This window comes from Physeter macrocephalus, chromosome 1 (assembly GCF_002837175.3).
Source record: "Physeter macrocephalus isolate SW-GA chromosome 1, ASM283717v5, whole genome shotgun sequence".
Lineage (NCBI taxonomy): Eukaryota > Metazoa > Chordata > Mammalia > Artiodactyla > Physeteridae > Physeter > Physeter macrocephalus.
In genome coordinates, this window is record NC_041214.2 from 74,737,446 (window position 1) to 74,746,585 (window position 9,140).

The following is a 9,140-nucleotide window of genomic DNA, read 5'->3' on the forward strand; positions in this document are numbered from 1 at the left end:
CATTCTGAAAGCGAGTATATGGGGCTTGGAGTTTGGTAGCTATTTGGGGATGGAGAAAATGATTTATTATTAAAGCCAAGATTATAAGGATGAACCCTCGTTTATCATTGTTTGCTCTTTTACTTTGTCTTTAAACTTTGAAGATCCTTTAGTTCACTTGATCCAACCCTGAGACAGACAAGGCGCCAGGGAGAAAGCACAGCCTGGCTTGGGAAGGTGCTGGGGTATAGACAGATACTCATCTCTCCACCACTCAGCAGGCAGATAAGCACTGCCAGACTGTGGGTCCTAATCCAGGGCCCAGCTGCTATGTGGGTTGCTGAAGGGTGTTGAAACAAGTACAACTTGACACCATTGAGCCCACAGTGCTTGTCAATAATCTGTGAATTAGGTGCAGAGATTGTCACCGTAGATCATAACAGTTTCTGAAGGACTCATTACAGCCTATCATGTCAATGATCTTCAAATTAAGTGGGGGGGTGAGAGGGTAAAGGAGCGGGGAGAGCCTACAAAAAGGGAAGAAGGGTGGGAAGGGAGATAAAAGTCAGAGCCCCAGCTCCGAAGGAGCCTTTAAAGATTATCAGGCTAACAATCTGAGAATTCCATTGGGATGGGTTTGGAAGCCCAACTCCATCTGAGGCGGGGCTGGAAGGGGGGGGCACTAGGGCTTGAGCAGAAGTGGACCCCTGGGAAGGCAGACTTCTCAGACATTTCTTTTGAGAGCAGAAGAGCTTTTGGGAGAGGGCTCCAGATGTCGATGGGAGGCCTTGATGCCAGTCCGCCCAGTATGGGTGTATACTTTCATTTAGAGCACTTTCCAGGGCTAGATGATGCTGCAAATCTTGGAGAAAAAGGGGGTAACAGTTTTGTTTAGAGCTGATGGTGATTGTAGGGTGTTTTTTTTTAATGGCTTGCTTTCAAGGTCTTTTCATGGAAACAGGTGAAAGTCTTTCTTCCTTTTCCTTTGATAGTACTCCTATCCCTCACGCACACGTTAAGCAGAGCTTTCTTCCCCCAACTTTCTTTTTGGGGTGCCAAACACCTCTGCCTTCTGAGGTTGTTGAGTTGTCACTTTTTGTGACTTTGTATTATGCCTGACTGTACTTCAGGAAAGGGGATTTTGCAGGTAACACAGGAGCAGTATGCACCATGAGATCTCCAGAAGGAAGAAAATTAAATCTCATTGCTCTAGCTTGGAAGGGACCAGGCTAAGGGAAAGATATTCTCTCTGCTTGGTAGATTGCCAATACAGTATGTGTGGAGCCCGGCACGCACTGGGGTGTCATTTATGTGTCATTTAATATGGCCTAGAGAAACATTAAGGAGGGCTTACGTTTGTTTTTCACACAAAAGTTGTGGTCATAACTAAATGAAATAATCACAGTTGGAGAATTTGAAACAATCGTCTTTTTCCTAAAATGAGGGTAAAAACCCTGGTCACTGGAAAATTAAGATTCTAAGGAAACCCTGTTCCTTTGGTATGATTAATTGCACAAGATAGTGTGGTGAATCAGGGAGATTTGTGTTTAGACTCCCAAGCAATGATTTAGAGGTGTGAAAAGGCCCATGGGTTTTTTGGCCCATTTGCAGTTCCTGGTAATCTGTTTGCTGGGTTTTTATTTTTATTTTTCATTTGCTTCTCCTAAATTTTAATATCAAAATCATAGGTTCATTTTTTTCAGTGCAAATGAAAACCACTGGTGGCAGCTCTTTAAATTTTCATTTTGTCTTTTTAAAAAGAGAATTTCTGTTTAAATAATTAGATTATTTAATGGCCACACTGAATTTTTCCCTGGACAATAGCTGCAGTGCAGAGACAGAATCTTATGTTATAATTGCTTGATAATTCAGAAATGGAAATGAAATTGTGAAGTGTGAACCCTCTTTTCCAGAAAATATTTAAGCTGGAATATATGAAGGAGGTACATATATAATACTGTAAGCAATATGATTATTATCATATATAACCCTGAAGACATACACACGTGATTGTGTATAACTTCTGTTGCTGTAATTTGAAAGGGGAAATATATTTAGTTTTCTAACTATTGAGTTCTTTTAAAAATGTATTTATTTCATCAGTGGGAATTAGATGAAAGAGAATGAGTATAAAAAGGAGCTGAATGCAGAGCAGCCCTGCATTCCTTAGGTTTCAAGAGTCCTTACAGCTCTTGACTGAAATTATTTGGTGAAATTGGGTCTGGACTGAAATAGCATTTGTTATCCCCCTTGTTCATGTGTTATGTGTAATACCACTTCTGGAAATTAAAGGCAAGGTGCTGAAGGGAGAGACAAGAAGAAAAAAATATGATTAAGCAATTTTAAATTGTCAATCTACCATGCATCCATATGCATATCTATGCCTTAATAAATAAAAAGGGATAGAAGTATATGCTAGTTCTTTGTATTAGCTAGAAACATTTGTTATTTCTGTTCCTGTCAATAATCCTGCATGCTTCCAAAATCTGACAAGTTTGGCCATAGGAAGAAAATGGAGGAAATGTAGATGTAAGAGTTTCTATCATTTTGAAAATTGCTTTATAAAAATTGAAGTATCCCCTCTAGGATTTCCTGTGAGTGATCCTTCACAGTCTAAAGCAAATGAAGTTTGATAACAGTACAATTCTAATTTTTTCTCTTACTTTCAATATTCTAACTCTTTCCAGCTTATTTTTTTATTGATTTGGGGAGGGGAATATATGATGCTCTTTTAAGGAAAAGAAATCCTTGAATACCTTTCTTTACCTTCATTTATCTATGTTTGTTTCATAAATCTTGGAGAATCAAGTGTTGATCCTTTTGAAAGTCTTATGGCATAATCCAGTTTGGAGTGATAGAGGTTTTTTGCAGTTTAGAAGGGAGAAGGAAGCATTTTAAAAATTGGCTTATACCCGATTTCCTTACTTTATAATTCCCAGTATTCTTTTTTCTTGTGTTTGGGGATAAATGTCAATAAAACCTCATCTTACCAGATTGTACCAACATTGTCCTAAACACTGAAATCCTCCTTTATTTTTGGCTTTTAAAATCAGGAACTTTCCTTGGGTTGCCGTACTTCTCTTTTTAGTTTTATTTGCCTCATACACTACTGGTATGATTTCTTTCATTCCACTATGATCACTACTATGGTCACTTTCCCTGGAGCTGGTTGGAAGGTTAGGAGCTGAAGGAAACATGATTTTAAAAAAGGAGAAAAAAAACCCTTCATTTGGCCAAATCTAGCTCCTGATATATTTAACAAGTTCCAGAATTAGAAATCCTCTCTGTATATTTTCTTTTATTTTTCTCTCTTTTTTTCCTTACGTAATGAAATTAAAACTTTTGGAGCCCACAGTTGACATTTTTCAGAAAATTGAGTTATCAAGGCAGTAATTATTTCACGGGGAGATAAAACTCTCATAGCCCTAACTGTCAAATAGGGCCCTTTTCAGATTTTAATTACAAAATAAAATTAGTCTGCTCTTCCTCGGAATGGTTTGTGAGTGGTTAAACAGAGCTTTCCCCCCAATACTGGTGGTCGTCAAACTCTGCTAATTAGCAATGCTGAGAAATTCCAGTTAACAAGGACATTCTCCAAGACTCTGCAGGTTCCCTGCCGTTTGCCTTCATTTCCATAAGAAGATTAAGAGAGGAGGGGAACACACTCAAATGCAGATGCAGAAAAGAAGCGTTTTTTAACAAGCATCATAATAGTAAGATGCTTGGCTAGTTCTCACCTAATTACTGCAAGTTAAACCTCTATTTGCGACTAAGGAGAAAAAATAAGTCTACAGTCCCCTGTCTCCACAAAATTGTTAGTTGGCTTCAGCTATAACACTTGAGGAGGGATGAGAGGAGTTTAGGAGGGAAATATCAATGCAAAAGATTTTTAAATAAAACTGAGTTACACTTAATCAGTTAAGGATTTGGAGTTGGGGCCTATAATAAAACAAAATCAAATCAGAATATCCTGGGAGTTAAGGATTTTTGTTGTTAATTTCTAATCTTACTCTGAAAGTGTGTAGCTTTCTGCTGCCCAAGGAAGGGAAATGTTACACTGTCTTAAGATTAAGCACTTTCAATTTTCATAAATTGTGCCAATGACAACATTTTAAATTCTCAGAGCATGAAGCACCCTCTTCCAAGTCTTATTTTGATTCCCCAGTAGTCAACGGTGTATTGTTATTAGTACTGTAGCCGTCTGTTATAAACCTAAAACAGAGCTGCTTCTGTCATCTGTTATGATTGTTATAGTTATTATTATATTTAGGGCCCAGTGATGGTGCTGGATTGAAATAGAGTGGCCGGTCATCTGATTTTTTTAATGCATATGTTCTAAAAAATCTAATGAGAAAATTGTTTCTGCTATCACCATCTTCTTTAATCTTATTTTCATAGCACATTATTATGCATAAACGCCAGCCACAGTGGTTTATTGCCTTGATAAGTACAGCAGGCTTAATTAAAATAAAGCTGTAAATAAATGCAACCAATGATAACACAATTGTAATGTATTTCCATAGCTTATTTATATGATAAAAGCAATTAACAAAAGACCTAGCCAGCCCCTTTAACCTCTTAAATGCATTATTATAGAGTTCAGGCACAAACACATGCATCTGAGAATGTATAAAAGCTTTTATATAGCATACCAAGGAAAAATTTGTGCCTCTTACTACTACCTTTGAGAGAGAGAGAGAGATTAATAACATTTGCTTCTATAACCATCCATTATTAATATTTATTTTAATACATATACACCACCATTATCCACATCAACCCCTTGTGCTTTTTTTTTCTTCAAACTTAATTATCCATAAGCTTTTTTTTTAGTTTTCCGAATAAGCATAGACCAATGCATACACAATCATAAAGTGAATGCTTGGCCTGCCCTTCATGGCGTCTGGACAATCATAATTCGTTCATATGTTGAATCTCATAATTTGTACCTATTTTCTCCCATGGTTTAACCTCCCACTTATCTCGAGGTTATATGTATATTTCTAAGTTAAGAAAATTAAATCTGACTCTTGTGATTTGGTTCCATAGCTTATACGATATATTAACTTTTCTTTTGTTTAGATTACGTGTAATTAATTTGCTCTCACTCCCATCCCCCTCATTTTTTTTTCTTTAATTATTTCCAAACACCTTCTTTTAAAGGTGAAAGCAAGAGTCTTGGGAAAAGCGAATTCACCAGTAGGGGGCGCACCAGCCACATCCCTGAAACCAGACGCGCTGAAAAGCCGGTGGCCGCCTTCTCTTCTCCAGACCTTCTCAACCTTTTCTCTTTCCTAATCTCCAGGTCCTTGTTTAGCTTAATATTACACCTCGAATAAACAGAAGACACTGCTTTATTTTGAAGAGTCCTATATATTTATGAGTTTTCAGAAGGCTAGTCTCATCCTTCCCGGATTCACAGTAACTAAAACAAAACATAATTTAAGAGCAAAAAAGAGAAACTTCAGGGGCAGGAGAGGTTGATTGGAAATAATAATTTATTAAGAAAAGTCTGCAACTTTTTCACAACTTTTCTGAGTTTCCAGTGAGCATAGTTATCTTGAGTTTGACAAGAACAGAAAAGCCTGGGAAGGTAGGGATTGGAGAAGTTGGAGGTTATCGTTAGAAGGTTAGTAAGGAACAAAACAATGCACAGTTTTGTAAAGATAATAAATGGAACGTGGCCGACAGATACTATTAAGTACATTTTATTAGGGTGAGTAAGGGTAGATCGGGGAGGAGGGAGGCGGAGAGAGTGTTACAGAAGAAAGAAAATAAGTAACCCTGATGGTTTAAGCCCTTTATAAAAAAAAGAAATGGCATTGAGGTTTTGTTTTGTTTTTTTTTCTCTCCTCTCCCCGCCCCCCCACCCCGCTTTGTAGTCAAGTGCATTTTAGCCACAAAGATCCCAACAAGAGAGTGGAAGGAAACTTAGACGGGGCTTTGTTTGACTCCGTGTAGCGACAACAAGAGAAACAAAACTACCTATTTGTAACGGACGTGCTGCCATTGCTCTGCGCATTGAGCGCCTACCTATTGAAATCTTTACGTCGGGACAATGGGAGAGCGGCTAAAATTACCCTCTTGGGTCCTAGGAGGGCAGGATTCCTGAGCCCCTACTCCCGCCCCCGATCCCATCCTCCTCCAGCCCGGGCCTTGCCGGGCTCCCCCCTTCTCCAATCCTGGTCGCCTTCCTCCTGCCGGCCCGGCCTGCACCTGTGCCTGGAGAGCACCACCCCCGCCTCCCAGGCCCGGAGTCCCCCTCCGGGGTTAGCCCCAGACCCAGGCTGTCGGGGCGATGGGCCGCCGCATTAGAAGTAGGTGGGGGAAATGCCAGGGCTGGTTCTGCTTGAGTCCTGGGAACTCTGCGTGGGAGGGAGTTTGTGAGTGCGGCTCAAAAGCCACCTCCAAGCAGTGCCCTAGGATGCCAGGAAGCTGAGATTACCCTCCCCCATAGACAGCACTACTGAGCGTCCTTCTGTGGATCTTTTTCTTCCCCCAGCCCCCTTTGGAACCCCACACCACTGAGATCCCTCCTTGGGGGAAGCTCAGGAAAATGGGAGAGAAGACGAGCATCCCCTCTGCACCCGACTGAGTGGAGAACGATGGGTGGGAGATGTGGCTGGGGTGAGAGCCAAGCTGTGGTTTCCTGCCCAGAGGCTGAGCTGGGCCGGGAAGAGCGTGGATTCGGCTGCTTACCCAGGCCCGGCCCGGCCTCAGCTCTAGAGGCCGCACAGTCCGAGCAGAGTTTATTTTTAAAACAGGGCGAATTACGTGGAAGCAAGGAGGGTTCTGAGGACAGAGCTTTCCGTCTCCTAACTTCTTGTCGGGACAGTGTGAGAAGGGGGTGAGCAAGAGCCTGCTCCCGTGGAGGGAGAGGGGCGAGCGTAAGTGCCAGGTTAGGGAGAAGAGCTAGAGCGGCTGGATTTGAGGGCTGTGTGCGGAGGAGCGGGAGAACAATGACACACCAACTCCAGCACGGCCGGTTTCCTGAAATACTAGGAGGACAGTCGCCCTGAGCCACCCTCTCTGCCCTCCCCCACCCACCTCAGCTTCTCGCGCCCCCTCCTCATTTCAGCAGCCCGCACCAAAGAGTAAATCAAGATTAAGTTTAAAGAAGAAGAAATCGTAGTCTTAGTGCTGTTTACCCACTTCCTTCGAAAAGGCGTGTGGTGTGACCTGTTGCTGCGAGAGAGGATACAAAGGTTTCTCAGTGGCTGGCAGCCTGGCTGTGGGAGCCGCCTCCCCCTCCCTCCTCCCCGCGCCTCCCCCCGCCTCCCCCGAGAGGCCGGCGGCGCGGCAGGCCCCGCCCCCTTTCATGCAAAACCCGGCGGCGAGGCTGGGCTCGAGTGGAGGAGCCGCCGCGCGTTGATTGGTCGCTGGAAACCCATTTATTCCCTGACAGCCCCCGTCACATGGATGGTTGTCTATTAACTTGTTCAAAAAAGTATCAGGAGTTGTCAAGGCAGAGAAGAGAGTGTTTGCAAAAGGGGGAAAGTAGTTTGCTGCCTCTTTAAGACTAGGACTGAGAGAAAGAAGAGGAGAGAGAAAGAAAGGGAGAGAAGTTTGAGCCCCAGGCTTAAGCCTTTCCAAAAAATAATAATAACAATCATCGGCAGCGGCTGGATCGGCCAGAAGAGGAGGGAAGCGCTTTTTTGATCCTGATTCCAGTTTGCCTCTCTCTTTTCTTCCCCCAAATTATTCTTCGTCTGATTTTCCTCGCGGAGCCCTGAGCTCCCGACACCCCCGCCCGCCTCCCCTCCTCCTTTCCCCCCCGCCCGCGGGCCCCCCAAAGTCCCGGCCGGGCCGAGGGTCGGCGGCCGCCGGCGGGCCGGGCCCGCGCACAGCGCCCGCATGTACAACATGATGGAGACGGAGCTGAAGCCGCCGGGCCCGCAGCAAACTTCGGGGGGCGGCGGCGGCGGCGGCGGCGGCGGCGGCAACTCCACCGCGGCGGCGGCGGGCGGCAACCAGAAGAACAGCCCGGACCGCGTCAAGCGGCCCATGAACGCCTTCATGGTGTGGTCCCGCGGGCAGCGGCGCAAGATGGCCCAAGAGAACCCCAAGATGCACAACTCGGAGATCAGCAAGCGCCTGGGCGCCGAGTGGAAACTTTTGTCGGAGACGGAGAAGCGGCCGTTCATCGACGAGGCCAAGCGGCTGCGAGCGCTACACATGAAGGAGCACCCGGATTATAAATACCGGCCCCGGCGGAAAACCAAGACGCTCATGAAGAAGGATAAGTACACGCTGCCGGGAGGGCTGCTCGCCCCGGGCGGCAACAGCATGGCGAGCGGGGTCGGGGTGGGCGCCGGCCTCGGCGCGGGCGTGAACCAGCGCATGGACAGCTACGCGCACATGAACGGCTGGAGCAACGGCAGCTACAGCATGATGCAGGACCAGCTGGGCTACCCGCAGCACCCGGGCCTCAACGCGCACGGCGCCGCTCAGATGCAGCCCATGCACCGCTACGACGTGAGCGCCCTGCAGTACAACTCCATGACCAGCTCGCAGACCTACATGAACGGCTCGCCGACCTACAGCATGTCCTATTCGCAGCAGGGCACCCCTGGCATGGCTCTTGGCTCCATGGGCTCGGTGGTCAAGTCCGAGGCCAGCTCCAGCCCCCCCGTGGTTACCTCTTCTTCCCACTCCAGGGCGCCCTGCCAGGCCGGGGACCTCCGGGACATGATCAGCATGTACCTCCCCGGCGCCGAGGTGCCGGAGCCCGCCGCCCCCAGCAGACTTCACATGTCGCAGCACTACCAGAGCGGCCCGGTGCCCGGCACGGCCATTAACGGCACACTGCCCCTCTCGCACATGTGAGGTCCGGACAGTGAACTGGAGGGGGCGGGTTAGAAATTTTCAAAGAAAAAGAGGGAAATGGAAGGAGAGCAAGAAACACCAAGGAGAAAAACCCGGTACGCTCAAAAAAAAAAAAAAAAAGTCATCACCCACAGCAAATGACAGCTGCAAAAGAGAACGCCAATCTCATCCGCACTCACGCAAAAACTGCAATGCCGGCAAGAAAACTTTTATGAGAGATCCTGGACTTCTTTTGGGGGGACTATTTTTGTACAGAGAAAACCTGGGGTGGGGGGTGGGGAGGGCGAGGGAATGGACCTTGTATAGATCTGGAGGAAAGAAAACTACGCAAAACT

The 9,140-nt window shown here is 45.6% G+C and overlaps 1 protein-coding gene across 1 annotated transcript; it reads left to right on the forward strand.

Moving 5' to 3' along the window:
- The first annotated feature begins 7,405 nt into the window (after positions 1 to 7,405).
- Positions 7,406 to 8,907, forward strand: SOX2 (SRY-box transcription factor 2). The gene has a single exon (XM_007126852.4). The coding sequence runs from the start codon at positions 7,834 to 7,836 to the stop codon at positions 8,803 to 8,805; it is 972 nt and encodes a 323-aa protein (XP_007126914.2). The 5' UTR covers positions 7,406 to 7,833; the 3' UTR covers positions 8,806 to 8,907.
- Positions 8,908 to 9,140: the final 233 nt, after the last annotated feature.